The 20,271-nt window shown below is 43.2% G+C and overlaps 1 protein-coding gene across 11 annotated transcripts in view; it reads right to left on the bottom strand.

The window, feature by feature from the left end:
- The window catches only part of SOAT1 (sterol O-acyltransferase 1), a 28,425-nt gene extending 8,220 nt beyond the window's left edge, over positions 1-20,205 (bottom strand). Inside the window, exons 1-8 of one of the 11 annotated variants that reach the window (XM_021404652.1) lie at positions 19,405-20,204; positions 17,803-17,932; positions 10,968-11,026; positions 3,967-4,115; positions 3,813-3,872; positions 3,247-3,354; positions 1,252-1,534; positions 136-214 (exon numbers count right to left, since the gene is read on the bottom strand). In XM_021404652.1, the coding sequence (XP_021260327.1) occupies positions 136-214; positions 1,252-1,534; positions 3,247-3,354; positions 3,813-3,872; positions 3,967-4,115; positions 10,968-11,026; positions 17,803-17,926 (862 nt within the window). In that variant the 5' untranslated portion in view covers positions 17,927-17,932; positions 19,405-20,204. Of the gene's footprint in view, positions 1-135; positions 215-1,251; positions 1,535-3,246; positions 3,355-3,812; positions 3,873-3,966; positions 4,116-10,967; positions 11,027-17,802; positions 19,373-19,396 lie in introns of those variants that run through there. The other 10 variants (XM_021404651.1, XM_021404654.1, XM_021404653.1 and 7 more) reach the window with 10 other exon arrangements.

A 20,271-nucleotide genomic window follows, 5' to 3' on the forward strand; every position in this document is an offset into this window, starting at 1 on the left:
TGAAATTATGCTGCATAAGGCCAGCATAGAGCCTCATCACCTCCCTGTCCAGACACACCTACTCAAATCCTACCTCCCTCAGAGGAGCAGCTGGTTATGCACAGTTGTTAACCAAAATCAGGGCAAGTTACTCACTAGACTTGTCCTTTACAGAAGACAGGACTCGGGGTACATTCTCACGGACGAATGAATGAGCCTTCATAACAAGACGAACCTGAGAGATTAACAGAACATCCGTTTACTGACTTAACTCTCCAAAGATTGCATCAAGCCCTTTAGGGTAACATATTCAGCACTTCGGTTTCTCTCCAATTTATACTTTCACCAGGAAACAGTTCCTTCCTCTGGCCACAAGCCTGTTTAACTGACATGAAAGTAAAACACCTCAAGGAGAAACATGCAGTGACAGTAATAACTCAGGAGACATCTCATTTACACTCACAGCACTGCAGTATACACACAGATGCCACATATGACCAGTAAGCGTCTAGCCAACTAACTTCAACCTAGAACAGAAGTTAAAAACATCTCTTTCAACAAGACAGTACATTTCACAGTCCTGAAACTGCACTGTTAAGTTAGGCATTTTAGACAGCAGCAACTACCACCAACTCAGAATAAGGCAGTGCCACTCACAACGTCTGCAGCTGCCATGCAGGGTTTTCTGTTTCTTTGAAAATTAAAGGACCAAAAGGAAAGCGGGTCCAAAGTTAAATTCTTCAAGCCTACACACTGAACTCTGACCATCCTTGTACTAAACTAATGTTTGAAGCTGTCTTCCACAAACAATTATCCTGCCTCTCAAGAAAAAACAAAGTTTCACTTCGTCATATAGACAGGACTTCCTACAAAGAAAGAGGAACCACTTGCTGGCTACATAGCCCTTATTTATTTAAAGGAGAGTGTTACAACGTAACAGGTTCTTAAAGTTGTTTTCAGGCACTTAGCATCCACAAGACAACTGGAAGTAAACAATTTCATTGATACATGTTCAGAGAAAATTATACAGTAAGACCTTAAGGTGAAAAATGTCAAAACACGTCAAAAACAAAGTTTGCTATCATCAGTTTTTCTCATTAGACCTGCCACATATGTTTAAGTCATAAGCTTCATCCATAGTCCTGGCTTAATTTAATGAATGAAAAAGCAAACAAACAACAACAATCCCACAACACTCAATTCTTTAAGAAAAAGCCTTTCAATTTTGAAAACAAGCTTCAAGATATCCAAAGATACAGTGTAGGCACCTACCTGTTCCAGAATTACAATAAAACGGGAAGCTGGAGGCAGGGCATGTGATATAGCAACATAAGTTGGCCCAATCCCAAGCCCAAAGGTTTGGAAGAGCGTGAACAACGTCCCATAGAAGAGAGAGTAGATTACACGATGGGAGGAACTGCGGTAACCTTGGGCCCACTGGAAGAAAAGGCCGTATGGAATGATAACTGTGGCAAAGAACATGCACAGCCAAGTATGGAAGACGACTGGAAACTTTCCAAAAACGTAGACCAAGAGATCAAACCCAAGGACCAGCCTAGAAGGCACAAGGAAATAGACAACATTCAGTGCCCGTTGTATCAATAGGGAGTGCTTCTGTTTCAGTAAATGGCTACAAAAGGCAAACAGCCCAGATCATCCTTGTTTGAGAGCCTTGACAGAAGTGACTAAGGTGGTTTTCAGCTCAGAAACAGAGGGCTGCCTGCAGCAGATTTAAGTGACCACCTGCAGGCACATCAGAAGACTGAAGGACTCATGCCATCAATGCTGTGAGGCACAGCTGTAAGCTCTTCTTACCTTCAAATCCGGCAGGGCTTAAGTGCAACTTTAAGATGAGAATGTGCTTTGAGACTATGCTCAAAGCTCATCCCTGCTGATAATTAAGCACGTGACTTAATGATTCACTGCTAGCTGAATCGGGGTCCAAAAATGCTTTTGGGAAACGTTCATAGGACATCACCACTACTATGTTAAGCACCAGTTTTTCCATAAGAGTTTAATATCTAGAGAGGCCTTCCCCACTCTCCCCAACAGAAGCAAGATATTTTAACATCTAGCACCCAAACCTAATTTAGCTCTGTTTTGTGAAAATGGTAGACATTTTCAGAAGCAACCCAAAAGGATTATAGTCAGAGGGAACGTCGAGTGATGTGCACCAGATACATTATTTCACTAACTGAACTTAAATATAAGGACTAGATGTGCAGTCTGAGAGCCAAAGTCTCCGATATGTAAGCAGCTCTTCTAAAGCAAACTAAGAGGAACAAGTAATGCAGAGTGTACCAACAACATTTATTTGTTCTCAAGTGGAGGCTTAACTGCAAATTGGATCCAAATTATCTGATCTAGTTTAGAATTTTGTTTAAACAATCACAGATAATCCAGCCCTACTAGCCAATTTTAAAGGTAAATGTCTATTTCCCCCCAGTATCCATACTGCTGTAATGTTAGAATTAGCCAAACATTCAGTAGTGCATGAGCCTGCTCTTATACCTAGACAAGCAAGATAATGATAATAATCCAGATAGCTCTAATGATCTCAGGATAATCTGAACAACAGATTATCAGCAAGATAAACATGCAATCCTACTCACGTACATAGGATACATCTTGCCAAAAAGTTATTTAAAGCAACAATCATGGGTGAGGAAAGCAGTCTTTCACAATCTCTTTCAGAACTGGCTACCTGCAAAGCACAAGCTTACAGGCTGTGCCAATATCCTTGGAATTTTTCCACAGGAAAAGATGAGAAGTTTCTATTTTTATTTAAACACAAGTACAGCATTTCAGAACTGTCATTTCTCAATACAGAAAGGGCTGAGAATGCTTTTTTTTTTTTTTTTTAAATTTCTCCCTCAACACAGTCCCTCCAAGCAATGCAAGCAGCTGAAAGCTGCTCTTTCCCTACTGGTATGAAATAAAGCAGTCCATTCTCACTGATGGCTCCCCTCCCTTTTATGCCAGGCCTTGCGATGAACTAAGCACATTAAGTCCACCAATACCATCCACAGTTCTCAGACAGTACACCTATCCATAAGATTTTCCTGATGTTTAGCTAATGGTACTTGAAATTTCCATATCCATTCAATAACAATTGCAGGATATTTGAAGAATGTCAAGTTGAACACCCCCTTTTAACAGCATCTCAAGGATTACTTTGTGCATTGTTTTATAGTGTTCTTGTAGCTCTGGTTCTTTGGGAATGAGCATTCCCCAGCCCTGACCCTTGTCCTTCCAGAGCACTCTTACCTTCCTTCATCAATGAAGTCTACCAAAAGCGTGCTGAGGATGAAGACGATGAGAAGAGCGATGAACATGTGGTAGATTGTCCTGATGTGACTCACTTCAAATAGCTCACTAAGGGAGAGATACAAATGCTATCAGGCCATTCTCATAGCAGATCACACATCACACTTACATTATGTTAGCATTCAAAGCGTTTCATAGTAATGTAAGAAAACATCACTAACTTAACAACTGAAGAGACAGCAGATAATGTACTATTTAAGAGTCAGTCTACATGTCAGATACTTGTTTGCTTTACGCTCAGACAAAGGATCATTAGCCATTATGTCAGTGATACCGAGTAGACTGAAACATTTGCAATAAGGGAAACCTGCAAGCTGTAGGCTTGAAGTTTTAGGAGAAAACAGAGAAGCTTAAACAGGTTAGTCCACAGGAAACTGATCACTGGATAAAGCGGGGTGGGAGAGTGTGGGAAATGAAGCACCTCAAAGTAAAGGCTAGTTAGTTTGCTGTCAAGAGTACTTTCAGTCAGTTTATTTAATGGAAAAAAGCAAAGCTAAACTACTCACTCCAAGAGGGACCTCCTGGCAGTGAAGATCTTCCCATGTTCTGGAGGGGCTCTCAAGGCCCTGCAAATAAGAAGTAGAACATTCAAGAAAAAGAAAAGGAAATAAGGCTTCCAGGAAACAATCCTATTATAGAAGTAGCCTAAACCTGACTTACTTGGCTTTGTGTAGCTCCTTCTCAGAGCAGGAAGCTGGGAAAGGGGAAGCTGAAGATGAGGAATCCAGGAGTGCTGACTTCGCCACCAAACTGTTCACAAACTCTGTGAAGTGACTGTCCACCTCCTTCATGAAAACTGGCTTCAATTGCTGACAGAGCAAGAATAGAGTAAAAAGTTACCAAAAGTTATTTAAGTGATTTATACTCCTTTTTATCCCAGAGCACAACAGAGCAAGGGATCGAGCACTCTTGTACCATTTACCTACAGCTGGAGTCAACTTGGACAGAATCAGGGACTTATCCAGGCCTGTTCACACACCTCAGTCCAGAGAGCTTTGAATGTTTTATCTTCCCTACCAGATGAAACACAGGAGGGAAGCACAACATACTGAACTTCACACATGTCTAGAGTGGCAGGTATTTCACATTTTTGGTGGTGCTGCTATGGAAGTTCAGCTAAACGTGACATATGAGACCCAGAAAACACTGCTCAGTTTTAGCCACAGTTACATCTTTAGTGCTAAAATCAACTGCAAACAAGATTTACATCACAGCCACTGTAGTGCTACTGGGAGGAAAAAAAAGACCTTTTCGTGCTTGTGGGTAAGCAATCAACACTGAAGTTCTCATGCTTTAATGCAGGAATAATCCCAATGAGATGACTGCAGGAATACTGATTATATCCTTCCACTGCAACTGTTATCAGATAAAACGCCAGTCTGATAGATAACTCCTTAAGACCAACGTCACATTAAGAAGCAGGCATTCTTTTATTGCAGTGTTGGATGCACAGGGGACAGCTCCCCCTATTATGCATAGCTGGCACAAGAGATCTTCAGGTTCTATACATTTCTTGCATTACATATGTAAAGCTTTTCCTGGACAGTACATACATTTTCTCTTTGATTACTCAAAATGCTGGGAAAGGTAGATAGCACAAGACACGTTACAAACAAGGCAAGAAATAAAAATACACATTGTGACATACTCAATACAGTCATTACACTACCACTACTGGGGGGAAAACTCTTCTGTACCACTGAAGCCTACAGAACACTCAGACAAAACAGGATCACATTGTTAAGCATTAAGGAATCGAGAGAGAGAACTGGTAGGTAGCAAGACCAAAGTTCAAGAATTCATGGACTCAAAAATATCAGGTGAAATCTGCTGAATTCCCTTTTTGTAAGACAGAGCAAATAACCAGTGTAAATCTAATGCAACCAGTTGGAACAAAACTGCACCATTCTCAGCCTATTCATGTTTTTTTCTGTTTCCCCCCTCCCCCGCCATCAGTTCACCTGAAAAATGCGGCTTCTGAAGCATCTTGTTTGCTAGAGCTCTTCACTTCTAAGGGTGCATGGGAAAACAGATGAACATCCTCCTTCCCTACCCCTTTCTTGGAAAAAAGCACTGACACAAAGAGGGTAATAACTGGCTGCTAACAAGGCACAGGCCACCCTGGTCAAAGACTGCTTGCTTTACCAGATTAAAAAAAGTTTATTTTCCAGAAAGGAACATATTGCTTAAACTTTCCAATAACAAGCTAACCAGGCAAGAAAGGCAAACTATACAACGTTAAGGTTATAATCCTGTTTCCATATCACTTTTGTCTTGCCTAAAGGCTAACATGCACAATCCACACCAGTTTTCTACAGTATAGTCCAATTTGCTCTTCTGTTTCACAGCATGAACTTTCAAAGACCTAATCTCCACATCCCAGGCAGATATTATAATAAGATGCCCTTAGAAGAAACTAAGCAATAATATACTCACTTCTACGTTACGTTACTTACTTCTGTACACAGTATTACACTGGGCTCTGGGTAGCTCTTTACTGCAGTGCAAATTCTCTTGCTCTTTAGATGCAAACTGGATCCCAAGATTTGCACAGTGGCATAAGTAGAAGACTAGGCAAAATGAACTCCCTCAAGGAAAGAATGAAAGTAACACATGTTCACTTGAAATCCAAGAGCTTAGAAAACCACAAGATCCTAAGATCATTAGCACTTCAGAAGTCAGATAGTTATCTTCAGCACAGAAGGTAAGTATGCTTTAAGAAAGCCTGTAAGACTACAAATCAAATCGTGTATTACAGTTGTTGGTTGCAAAGAGGCACTTGCATTAAAAAGGGAGCAAAGCTTGTGTGACCATCCTTTTGCTTGAGACTTTCTCAGTTTGTCCAAGTATTTCTAGGTGGTAGCTGCATATTATTTCATCTAATCTAATGGCTCAAGAAACATTTGCTTTTCCCAGACTGCCTTCAGAATTCCTTCCGGATACTTTTTTTCTAATCTTGAAGGCTGAAAAGTAACAAAACCAAGAAATCCATTTTCAAGGAGGGAAGGAGTCTGGAAGTTGTGCACAGGAACTCTGCTGCCTTGGGAAGGCTTCTCTGATGCTCGATCTCTGCTGCTCAGTGTTTATTCTCCAGAGCCTATTTCACCAAAGAAAGCTGAAGCAGCATTGTTTTTGCTAAGCAGAAACAGGCACAAGGACTAATACAACAAGGAAGCAGACCCAAAAAGCCAAGCTAAAAAGTCTTCTCTAGACATAGATCTTTTAGGCTAGCAAAACCTACTAACAGATGATGTATTCGTAAGAAATGCTGCTGTGTAATGCAACAACAGCCGAGCAAGCAAGTTTAACTTTCCGGTAGTAAACACAAAACCTGAAATGAGACCACACTCTCCACTGTGGTCAGCTTTAGTGAGATCCCTTGAACCAAAAGCTGCAGAAGAAGAAGTAGACCAATATTTAACTTAAAAAACATGTTTCCCTTATTTGGCTGCTGCTAGCACAGAAACAAGCAAGCTTCACCAGCACTTGATGATACAACTCTTAGGATATGGCTACTCTTAGACAATGATTTCTGGAAAGCAGAGAAGATGCTCATCTCTTGCAAAAACACAGATTTATTCCTTTAAAAGGAAGAAGAAAAAAAAGTTGAGGACTTAGGAACTGCAGCCTGTAACAGAAGACTGCTTTTTGGCACAGCCTGTTTTTACAGCATGCATATATCCCTAAGAAATTAAGTCAAACAGAAATTCCTACTCCTCCTGGAGCATTCTGATTTCCTTTCCAGAAAAGCACTATTCATTCCTACCACAAACTTTTTTAAAAATCTCCTCTCAGCAAGAGTTCAACAGAAATCATTTCCTTAAATTACACATTCCCTTACCAGTTAGCACTCTGCTGAGACTGCCTCCTCCTAGCACAACCCTCCAAGGATGACATCAACATATGCACGTATTTGGACTGGGAAAACAAGACGTGAGTTCTCACAAAATAAAAGCCAGTGCAACCAGAGCAGAGACTCCACATTAACTGCAGTTCTGCACAGCATATCACATTATACTGGCATCTATCACTACCGCCAATCAAAGGCCAGTCCAGTTGAGTAACTGCCAGAGTAACTGTTCACACTCAGTAAGCCAACTGACCAAGCCACTAAACATGTGAAACATAAGAGAATGCACCTCACACCAGTCTTCATTGTGATAGGGCACGTGTACACAGATGGCCTTGCTGTAGCCTCCTCTAGCAGCATTTAACTGTTTCCTAAATGGCACTTCAAGTGTTATACAAGGAATCAGGCAGATCTGTTCAGTTGTCACAGTTAAGTTTTAAACAAAAGAATCTGATCATTGGAACAACAAGGAGGGGGAGCAAGCATGCAGTAAATGCTATGTCATAAGAAGCAGGCAAATAATCAGTAAGAAGTCAGAGGAAGTTGAGCCAAGCAACCCTGTAGCTTAATGTTACAGGGAAATTTGCCAGAGTTTCCCTTAATTTTACTCATTCTTACCAACCTAGCAATTTCAGTTGGTGAAGCGTGACAACTTCAGACCTGACAGAACACACTGTTCTCAAGTCAGTTAAGGCTTAACAAAGGATGAGACTCTGACTTGACTGCAGAGAGAATCAAGACATCGCGGCAGTCAAGTGAAGTCCCTGGTGATGAGAAAACAGGGACAATAACAGGGACAAATGGGGCAATATAGCACCCATTTTTAAGAAGGGTCGAAAGGATGACCCCGGGAACTACCAACCTGCCAGCCTCACCTCCGTGAGGGAGAAGATCAGGGAGCAGATCCTCCTGGAAGCTATGCTAAGGCACACGGAAGGCAGGGAAGTAATATGGAATAACCAGCATAGCTTCACCAAAGGCAGGCCCTGCCTGACAAACCCCATGGCTTTTTATGAAAGGCCTAAGTTAGTTTTGTACTGTGTTAGTAGACAAGGAAAGAGCCACAGACCTCATCTATCTGGACTTCAATAAGGCCTTTGACACAGTTCCCCATAACATCCTTCTCTCCAAATGGGAAAGATCTGCATTTGACAGGTAAACTGTTTGATGGATGAGGAACTGGTTAAGAGATCATATCCAGGGAGTGTTGCTCAATGGCTCATTGTCCAGATGGGGATCAGTGATGAATGGTGTCCCTCAAGGATCAGTACTGGGACCGATGTTCTTTAACATCTTCATTAACAACATCAACAGTGGGACCAAGTACACCCTCAACAAGTTTGCAGATGACACCAAGCTGTGGGGTGCCATTCAGAGACCTAGACAGGCTGAGCAGTGTGCCCAGGTGAACCACATGAGGTTCAACAAATCCAAGCGCAAGATCTTGCACCTGGATTGTGGCAGCCCCCACTATCAATACAAGCACGAAAAAACAGAGCACAGCCCTGTTGAAAAAGACTTAGGGGTACTGGTGGATGGCAAGCTGGACATGAGCCAGCAGTGTGCCCTCACAACCCAGAAAGTTAACTGTATCCTGGGCTGCATCAAGAGAAGTGCCATCAGCAGGCTGGGGGAGGTGATCCTGCCCCTCTACTGTGCATTGGTGAGACCTCACCTGGAGTACTGCATCCAGACATGGAGTCCTCAGTCCAGGAAAGTTGTGGACCTGTTAGAGCACATCCAGAGAAGGGCCACAAAAATGAGCCAAGAGATGGAACACCTCTCCTGCGAGGACAGGCTGAGAGCTGGGGCTGTTCAGCACAGAGAGGAGAAGGCTCCAGGTATGATATGAGATATGAGAGATATGAGATATGAGAGCGGCCTGTCAGTATCTAAAGGAGGACTGTAAGAAAGGAGGGGACAGACTCATTTGTAGAGCCTGTTGTGACAGGACAGGGGAAAACAGTTTCAAACTAAAAGAGGAGATATTTAGATTGGATATAAGAAGGAAGTTTCTTGTGATAAGGGAAGCGAAGCACTGGCACAGGTTTCCCAGAGAGGTGATGGGTACACTGTCCTTGGAGACACTCAAGGTCAGGATGGACCAGGTTCCAAGCAACGTGATCAAGCTGTAGGCATTCCAGTTCATTGCAAAGGAGTTGAACTGGATGAACTCTAAGGGTCCCTTCCAACTCAAACAATTCTATAATCCTAATTGAAATAACACCCACCACCTACAACTTCCATTTAAGCCAATGGAAGCTGTCAGTGACCAGCACTTCTCAGAAATCAAGCATCTGTATAGGCCTCAGATACAGTCCCCATAAAGGGTAAACCAGAATCCAAGCTTCTGTTGTGTGAACCACCCGTCAAAATGATGAGGCAGACCAGGAATTCTCAGGCATTTGTAACAGATGTAGGCTTGTATAGTTGACCTACTGCTATTCTTGTAGCTTTAAGGAATCTTAAATTGGCAATCTGCTGATCTCAGCAATTAAAACTTGAACTTCCCATGTTTCAGGAGCAACTTCAGCATTCAAGTGCCACTGACCCTTCCGGTTTTCTTTGATTCTGTTCATGGATAGGAAGCTGCCTTGACTACAGGCTATCACGTCTCAAACTCGGGAGCCAGAAAGCATTTAGAAAGACTGCCTTCCCAGAGAAAGAAATCCAAGATCAAATTGTCCCCAGCATCCAGATGGTGTCCCATGGAACATACACAGCTACATGTGCTTAACAGTCCTTTAAAGGTTGCTTGTGCAAGCATTTGTTGCTAACAGTGAATTGCAGTGGTTGTATTTGTCTGCAGAGAAAAGATATGAGCCAGATAAGAGACTTGCTCTATCATGCCCTCAGTAACAGTCACTCAGAGAAGACAACATATGAAGTAAAATTAAGAGCTGACTATCCCTCTAATGGGTTGAATTCCAGGAGCGTCAGCACAAAAAGCAGTACACCCTTTGTGGAAGACACTTAAATACACTATAGCTGTATCTACTGTAAACTACACATCATATCACATATAGAGGGAGAAGAGACTTTAAAACAGGAAAGGATCTCAGAGTTGCAAGGTATTTGTCCCTGTCCTTTAAGTATCCAATCCCCAATAACTACATAAGGCTGAGACAATTAGATGACCTCATCTTTACCATGGAATTCTCTGCAATAAAATGAAGCAAGAGTGTGGGACAATTTGGCTCAAAGAACAAGCCTGCTATGAAACAATGGTTAGCGAGAAGGGTGCAGTTCACTGTTAGCTAACTTCATTTAATTTGGCCATAAATCACCTTGGCGTAAGCTAAGACAATGGCAGTTCAAGCAGATGCAGATGACATTTACAGAAGTACTATTTTCTCGGAGGATATTGCTTACTGAAAAGAAGTAAGGTCATCTCCACACCTAGGGCAACAGAAGCCGTGAGATACAGACTAGGTGCATCAATGGGGAACAAGACACAGAATTTGAAACACTAGATACACAAGCTGTCAAAGGGAATAGGTTAGCTGACAATTACACTGTCAAAAGTTAGCAGTGAGGCAAGATCAATCTTATTACAGGCCTCAAAGTTCATTCTTATCACTGGACTCTAACCTGTTGGGGTCAAACAAGACAGAGCTGCATTTGATAATACTACTCCTCTTGTGCAAAGCGAGAAGAGAGACGGACAGAAAGAGGGCTGTACAGAAGTCACCACACTTGAATTATGACTGAATAGAGCATATTTGTGTTCCAGGATTAACGAGTCTCCAAAGAGACAATCAGGCTCATTTATCCCGCTCCTCCCCACAAGGAAGCATTAGAGTATATTTACCTCAGCTTCTGCTATTAGCTGCATTTTCCTTGTTATCACATGGTCAACATCAACCCGGCCTAAGGAAGGAAAGCAAATATTTAACAGTTGCATTTGCAGCAATGTGTCCTGCATAACTGAAAATACAGGAAAAGCGGCAGGCAGTAGTTCATTCACTGTTTTTTCATGAATACTTTTGATTTCTAGTAAGGTCCCCGTAAGTTCAAAACTAAACTACAGTAAGTTAGTAAGCTATGAGCAAGCATTTTAAACAGCCATTTAGAATCACAGCATGATAAAGCAGGCAACAGCTGATAACACGTTGGATTTCTGAAAGCTTTGCAGCTCCACAAATAATTCCAAGGTCCCTAAACAGCCTTGAAACAGCAATCAAAACAACCCTTAGGAGGTCACATCCAAGTGTGCTGATCTTCTAGCATAGTTTTATCTTATGCGCTGTGAACTAGACGTAAGATTAGGTTGTCTGGAGGTCTCTACATTGCCAATTGACAAGGCAGTCAAGACACGATGATCTGTAAAATAAAGTAACCATCCCTGAAGATGAGCAGGCTGGCAAGTTGGAAGGTTGTTATCCAGTATTCAAACCTGGCTACTCTCACTCCTTTCTTCCCCCAACACAAGCACCAGTCTGACTGTATTTCCCCAATACATTTCATCCCTTAAAAAAAAAAAACACAACAGGTCTATGCACCATCTGACTCTTGTCACTAACAATACCAAGAGTTAAGTGAAACATTTTTTTTTGGTGACAGGACAAGGGAAAACGGCCTCAAGTTGAGCCAGGGGAGGTTTAGGTCGGATATCAGGAAAAACTTCTTTACAGAAAGGGTCTGGAACAGGCTCCCCAGGGAGGTGGTTGAGTCACCATCCCTGAATGTGTTTAAAATCCATTTGGATGTGGTGCTCAGGGACATGATTTAGCAGTGGGTTGTTAGAGCAGTATGGTTAGGTTGCAGTTGGACTTGATGATCTTGAAGGTCTTTTCCAAACTGAGCAATTCTATGGTTCTATGATTTTCTATTTCCATCTTCAGTGAAGCTACATTCATTTGTTGGCATTAGACATTTCTACCGCTTCACACCAAGCAGGCAGTAAGAACAGTTTCTGGTCATGAGAAGTGATACACAGCCTATTATAGACGGAAGAACGGGAAGCAGTAACGCCTATTACTCAGCAGCCTTGTAATGCAAAAACAAGGAAACCAGTAAATATCATGATTATTTTTTTTAGCTGCATGCAAAGTTCGCTTTTCACAGAAATAGAATTCCTGGTTGCTAAGCATCTCGCCTCCAAAACAAAAAGTTACCTCAGCATTTAAGTCTACCACACTGTTGTACTTGCGGAACAACTGCCATTCGTGGAACAATTCAGGAGTGTAAAATGGCTTTTGCTGCTCAGCTCATGCACTTCACTGGTCTCAAACGGGCACCCCCACCCAAAGAAAAAAACAAGCAAAACCATTCCACAAGCAGCAGAACAGTATGTCCTTCATAACAAGAACTCAACTCCCTCACTGCACTACTCAGAGCTGTAGTAATAGTCCTCTTCCTCACTACTACTGCACTAAAAACTGCTGTCTGCTTATCTGCTGGCAAGCAAAGCACACAGAGCTGTTGAGCTCACAGCCCAAGTAACCTTTCCTGCAAAAGGTAAGAACTGCTCTCTCATCCAGCCACCAGTCGTCAACTTGAAACTGTGCAACAGGGCCAAAGACACCAGGACATCTGAGACTTTGGGGGGTTGCACTATTTCCTTTGTGAGCTAAGCTAAAAATAAGCAGCAACTGCTTTGACCATGCACTTCCTGTGGCTACAACTACCCAGGAGGGGCTCTCAAGAAATAAAACATCGTTTTTGATGAAAATGGCCTCAAAAGATGGCTAGTTTCAGTCATACCTAACATACAGCTGTAATGGAAAATGGGCAGGTCTGTGACCTGCTAACATTGCAGCTGCTGAAGCTGTACGCATTGTCCCTCCTATTACTTTATCCACCCACACACCAGTGTGTAAGCTAACACTATGCAGACTAGAAACATAGCTAGGTTTAATAACCCTTTACATCAAGATCTCAACATCTTCATTACATGCATCTCAAGCAGCAAACCAAATAAAACCACCTGTAAGCTCAGTTGCTTCTTTTTTAGAAGAAAAAAAGAAAGTCTCACGTGGAAGAAAATCTGCCCCCAAACAACACCAGCTCATCCTGCTGTTCCACAGCAAGAGTTTATTGGGGAGGGCATCACTAGGCAAGTACCAGACAATACATAACTCATCATCTTGAATCATTAATCTTCTGCTGTGCAAGCTGCTACTTACATTTCCTAAAGTCATTTGGGAAATAGAATCATCACATGACTTTGAGCCTAAGAGGAATTGTACACTACTAAGAAGTCAAAATTTTCTACTTTTGTTTGACATCAAAAATCCCTCCGTACCACTCTAGGATTACAATACCATAAAAAAAAAATCGGACTCAAGGTTGCACCAGACAAACAAGCACATCTACCATTTAAAGTGAAGCAGGTTCTGCCCTGAGAAACCAGGAAACACATTGAGAAATTGTAAACAAGAAAATCTTCAAAGACTAGAATGCCATAGTAGCAAATCACACAGGAGGCTGAAGCAGGATTTGAAAGACCTTCATCTAGCTGACCACTTGTCCTGGGCTTATAGAAACTGATGCTTGCAGAATTTGACATCTCTACATACCCCAAATTCAAAGCAGGTTTACAAGTCAGAAGGGGAAAAAAAAAAAGCTATTTAAATGCTCTTAATTTAAATGTAAGCCTTGTTTCTGCAGGAAACCAACCTAGAAGAGATCATGTAATTATCAAGTCATTTTCTCATTGTTGAAAATCTGAGCAACTTAAGTTTCACAAGGAAATTACAAACTGTCTTTCCTTTTTTAATTGAATTCCATTTTCTTTTTCAACCTTCTCTTGTATATATTATAGGCAAGTGACACTGAGATGAGAAAAAAATCATCCCAATTCATACAATTCATTAACGTTGCAGCCTGGAATCCAGAAAAACCAACCCCTGCACGAGATGCTAGCCAGCACTCTACTGAGCAAGCTCTCAAAAATTAAGTGTTTAAAAAAAATATTCATTTCGTTTAACTGCTACAGTGTGTAATTACAACCGAGAGCACAAGTGGGAATAAGACATTTGAGTAAAGGCATGGTTTGTGAGCAGTGTTACAGTCCCAGCTGGTAATAACATAACGAGCCACAGAAGCTGTCTGTAGTTCAGCACTCTGAACCACTGCCGAACAGTTCCTACACTGTGGCACTAAGCTTACAGTCAAGTAGCCAATAATCTTCCTTGGTTGTTCTATCTGAACTGCACAGCATTCAAGACAAAAATGTTTCTTCCCAGAAAAGCTAAGAAATGCACACAAATGAACTTCAATGTGTTGCCATGTGTTAAAAAAAAAAGTACTTCCCCAGGTGATCTTAGGACAACCGAGCATGCTGCACACAGCTGCAATTGATAACCACTCTTGGTTCAGAAGTATTTTCCCTTAGTGATGTCAGAGTCTGTTTAGTTTCAGGATCTTCTTGGAAAGTTACAGACACTATGCAAACTGTACTCAGTACTGCCCTTCCATAAAAGGAGATTAAAAACACTATATTCTTCATTTCTTGATCAGACAACTCATCACTGAAAATGTTACAGCAGCACTGGCAGGAGGATTTCCTGTTACTGTCACATACCTGGATTCAAAGGCTCTCTCTAAAAACACTGAAGATGTTGTTATCTGAAAGACCAGCTACGTTCAAGCCAGCCTTTACAGGGATACTGCAAAGGGCAGAAGCATTCTGTATCTGGTACAATAGGACACAAGTTAATTATTTGATGCTAATAAGTCTTATTTTGAATTATTCCAGTTTATGCATCCACGCAGCAGATAAAGAACAAGATATGACTAAATTGCCCTGAATGCTCAGCTGATCTGCTTGAAGAACACACAGGCCACAGAGGTCACTGTGCAGTAACTGGGCAAGGAATCCAGTTAAAAGGCAAAGTCTGCAGGGACATGGAACCCAAATAGCTTCTTGACTAGCAGGAGGAAACAGCAGCCTTCTCCAGGTCACAACAGCACATTCCCAAGCTTGTCACAAGAAGCTCCTCAGCCTTTAACAAACCCACAGGTTACAAAACATGTCAGAGCATAAGAATTACCAGCATCTGCACATAGTCTTAGGCAAGACAGCTTTTTCCATCAGTCTCCCTGAAGTACACCCAAGAAACTCAATTTAAGCAGCTTATGCACACTTGTTGCTCTGAGTCAGACAATAAACTCTGAAGTGCTCCAGACTGCTTCCTGGTTCAGAGCTCGCTCCTCCTGTATCAGTAAGAACACATCATCCATGCAACTTCATGAACTTCCACACCAGGAATGCCCCATAGTAACCTCTTGGTTAGAAGATAACAAGCCTTTTCCAAGACCAGCATTACCAAACATGCTTACTCAGACCAAGCAAAGACACACCACCACAGACTTGTTTGCAGATCAGTCCTCTTCTGATTTCTCCACAGCCATCAGTTCACTGGTTTCAAACAGTCTTATCTCTGCATTTTAGAGGGCCTCAGTACAGTAAAAATCCATGTCCTCTCTGACCTTTTAGGTCTGCCATGCAGTTTCTATTACAGCCATTCCAGGTTAAGTTTTCCTACTGTTGTACTGCCTAATGTCAATATCCCATTAAGCAGAACAGTTTTACATTTATCAATGCATCTCCAGCTGAAAACATGCAAAACTTATCTTAGGATAAAAACTTATCCTGGATTTTGTCAGGGGATTATTGCTGCCTAGATCACCTGCTCACACTATGCCACGACAAAACCAGTCACTTAAGACACTCAAGCCTGTTCAAGCAGAAAAGATGTACAAGACTAACATTCAGCTACTGGGTCAGAGAAGTTACAGACTGAATCATTACAAGATATAAACACACCCTGGGAAAGCAGAACTCTTGCAGTAATATCAATGCTATCAGTATCACCACGTTACCATAAACTTATGGGTACATGAGTTTAAACTATTCCATGCTTGCAACTCAGCACGCATGGAGACAAATTCCAGCAACACTGATGAGGCAAGAAAAACATAGCCTAAACAACAGCAAATGGAAGAGTCAGACTCATTGCACTTGTGAAGCCCATATACAGATTGAATTTATTCCTTTAAGCAACTTCAGATCAGCCGATGCCGAGTTTTAATTAAGAAGGGATTCAGGGCCTAGCAGTTTCTGTAAGAAGTTCACATACTTCTGGAAACGAGTCAGTTGGCCCTTAACACTATTAAGTTAAAAAGCAGATTGCCTTTGCTAATCAGGGAGGATCAAGGGTAGGAAGTCACACTAGTGATTTAGATTTTTCCTGCAGAAAGAATTGCTACAAAAATACTATGTATTTACTTGCATACAAGATACTGTCCTGGTGGGTCTAGAACTCCTTAACTGCAGTAAACACGCGTATCATCTAAAACTCCAATGCAACATCAGGTGTGAAGATGCTGCAAGTAAAAGGATGCTGCCAGAGATACCAGATCATCAGCCTTAAGCTGCCCGCGTATTTGTCAGGATTAATGCTTTAGGAACAGTTAGGATGAAAGAACATTAGAAAATGCATATGGGTACTACTTTTGAGCAATTCTTCCAGCTTAGCTGTGCTTTCACACAAAGTTACGACTACTTACACAACAATATTAGACTGCATTAAGAGGCCACTATCTAGAACACGCGAACACTTTTTCCTTTGACTTCATAAAGCTTCAAACTCTGTGATGCAGAGCTGCTGATCTAACCTACCAGAGAGGAATCCTTGTATAGAGGGATGCATCTTCTGCATCATCCTGTAACGCAGTCAGTCAGAGAGCGACTCTTGTCTCCTTGTGGGAAACCTGCACTGCAGCTTGGGTTGTACTAAAACACAACGTTTTATACTAAGCCAACCTACCAGACATGGGCCTGCACGTGAAGGCCCAGTGCACTGTCAAGACATCTGTCCCAGAATGTTTAGTTGCCACCCACTCACAGTGTCTCACCTGCAGTGATACGCTGCGTTTCAGAGATATTAAAATGAAAAGCTTTTAAAAACAGGCACACCCACCTATCAAGTGCTAATTATCAGAGCTATATTTATTCTTTACCCACAAGCTTGCAAGAACTCAAACTTACTCGTAACAGTTAAGGTGCTTCCATAGACAAAGGGGTAGAAGTTTGCTTCTAAACCATCACAACTGTTTTCCAGCAGTCACTAGCTACCTGCAAGTATCTAGAAATAGCATTGAAGTAACAGTCCCATTCTGCCATGTTAAAACATTAGTACCACCAACAGCTGAAAAATCTCATTTCTGTAAGGAGCCCGTGGGACAGCTTTCTCTCAAAGATATCTTTCTAAGAAGAAATTTCACTTGTTCTCAACTTACATTTGCTCCAACTCCTGTTCCACAGGAAAGATAGATGGTGAAATAGTGACATTATTCAGGAGAGCATTAGTAAAAGTTATCTCCTTGAATCTCGGTTCCAAAGCCCTGGTAACGGTGATTGATGTGGCACATTGTGACAAACTAGTTTAGCTTTTTTGCTTATCCTGCCTCCCAAAGAGAAAGAATAAGAGCTGCAATTCTGCCATTAACCTCCTCATGGAAAGCAGCACAGCATGACCGAGGACTTTGAGACAGCATCCACAGAGTCCACGGACAAAACCACTTGAACTGCCACACAATCATCTGCAAATCAAGCCAGCTATAAGCCATGCTACTTCCCAGCTGGCCACAATATAAATTAACACAAACCCAATCAATCCCAAGTGAAAGAGCCTCACCATTGCTGGAGTTTTGGAAGGATCTCTCACCATCAGGTCTTCTCTGCGCTTCTTCATTCTCAGGGCTCTTGTAGGTTGTGGTGGAGCCAGACGGGCGTTTTCTTACACAGTCCTCACCTGCCATTGCTGCCTAGCTAGACCAGAAAAGGATAGGAAATAATTAGTGACAAAACCCCATTTATTCTTTGCATAGTTAGAGAATGAATTACATAGGCTCCTTGAAACTACAGTGAAGATTTTTGTCTTTCCATTATGAATTCAGAGTAAGGGTAGTTGAAAAGAAGCACTCATTGGTATTAGTCACTGTATTAGTACTGCGGGTCACACTGCCTTTCCCTTACTATATCTGTAAAAGAGCAAAGTATCCAGGCAAGTGCTCCCTCAGCACTACAAAAAGAGTCTTTCATTTTCCCACAGCTCCCTCCTTTCCCCTACAGATCTAAGTATTTAAAATGACTCGAGCCTTTGTGAAGTCTTTAAAAGCCCAAAAAGCCCTTGAAAATACTCTCCAGTAGTCAGTCTGACAGCAAAATTTGTCTTCAGAGAGCTCTGGCACGTTTGCTTTGCAGAATCACCCGCATGATTTTGCCTGAGCCGAGCCCCTTCCCGTCAAGCTTCAGTTCTCACTGAACAAGCAGCTTCCTCAATAGATCCTTGTACTTTGTCTGGCCAGACAACGGCTGTACTGCAAACCAGGGAAAAACAGGAAAAGAGAATCTGGTTTGAACTGCGCCAGATTCAGTGACAAAGATCACTGCTGGTGTCAGAGCTGCTGGCCATTAGGGAACACCTGATCTACCACAGTTCAGCCGAAAAAAAAGAAGTCAGAAAGAAATTAAGGATGGATTTCCTCAGAAAACCAAGACAGGAACTTCCACAAAAGGGAAACCGGACTCTTATGATCATATGCTGCCAGGAGTCAGCTTCCTGCGTTTGTCCCTCCAGCAGAGGATCTGCCATTCTTTCAGGCACACAGAAAAAGCTTCTGCAACACCAAGCAAAACATCAATCAACCACAAGCAGTTTCTTGCAGGACACTGCCCCTCTTCAGCCCTATATCATAAAGTCACAACCAGGTCAGTCTACACCCTATAGAAATGAAGACCATAAAAACAACAAGCTTCTCAGCTGATTGCTATATAAATTACAGTGGTGCGAGCTTATGTAAAAGCCTTTACCTGAAGAACACAAAGAACCAGGCACGAGAACAATACACCTTCCTGCAGCAAATAAATCCGCTCATTGGTGCAGAAAGCTAGCTGGCAGGACCTGGCCCTTCTAACAGCGCTCTGCCACTATTGCTGCAATCACTCTGAACAATTCTCTCGCTTCTAAATGCAAGCCAGCCACCATTGGGACAACACGACTTTTTCCACCTTCCTGCCTTCCCACTGCCGCCTTGCAGCACCGTTTTGCCCACCGGTGGCTTAAAAGCACACGGAGCTCACGGGAAAGCAGCCCCTCCAACCCTTCTGCCCTTCCACCAGCGAGAGGGCCCAAATCCTATCAGCTGCTGAGAACGGCTGGCTCTGATCAGCCCACAGACAAACGAGGGGAGCAGTGCCGGGCCCACCAAGCTGCCACAGGGATGCACTCACTCACAGCCCACGCCCTGAGCCGCTGTGGATCCTCTCTGCTGCCTGCTGACCCAAGTAGCTCCTGTGAGCCACGTCCGGCCGTGAAGGGCAGGGGTTCTCTGGCTGTGTACACAGCACGCTTGCCACGTTCAAAAGGCAAGGAAGCACTCCTTCCTTTCCACCTCAGCTGCGGGAGTTGTTAGCGTCCAGCTGAAAGGTTAACAGAAAGGAAGTGAAAACGAGGAGTCCCGGGACGGGGGAAGGAAGAATCACGATAGCAGAGAAAACATGGATGTGTTAACTAAGGAGTCGGCACCGCAACTGAACCCTGGGGATACAGCATCGCAGCTCCGTTCACATTGCCCACAGCGACTTTTGGCAGGGAAACAAGAATCGTGCAGGGGGAAAATGAAGCCAAACAACCGCTTTCCTCACTTGGCTTCTGCCTGAGAAGCGGAACACCACGGCACCCGAGCACCCAGCGGCACATCAGCGTTCGAACACGCCAGCCCTTCCCTCCGGCCGGAGCCAAACCACGGCGGGACCCCGGGCGAGACCGCAGCGCTCATCTCACCCCTCGCTAAGCGAGGCTCCAGGAGCATCCCGAGCACCGCAACGCCGCCCGCAATCGCCTCGCGCCCTACGAGCAGCCCACGCGGAGCTCGGCCAGGAGGGAGCCCGCAGCCGCCCAGGAGAAGCTCAGCGCCCCGCAGCAGCCGCCCCGCACGGCTGGCGGCCCCAGCAGCCCCGAGACACGCGCGGAACCGACCGCAGGCGGCAACGAGAGCCCCCTCCTTCCCGTCCTCGTCCTCCCCAGCCCCGAGGAGCTCTGCCCCCTCCCGGAGCCTCCCCCCGAGCGCGGCGTCCCCCTTCCCGGCCGGGCCTAACGCTG

This window comes from Numida meleagris, chromosome 7 (genome assembly GCF_002078875.1).
Source record: "Numida meleagris isolate 19003 breed g44 Domestic line chromosome 7, NumMel1.0, whole genome shotgun sequence".
Taxonomy (NCBI): Eukaryota; Metazoa; Chordata; class Aves; order Galliformes; family Numididae; genus Numida; species Numida meleagris.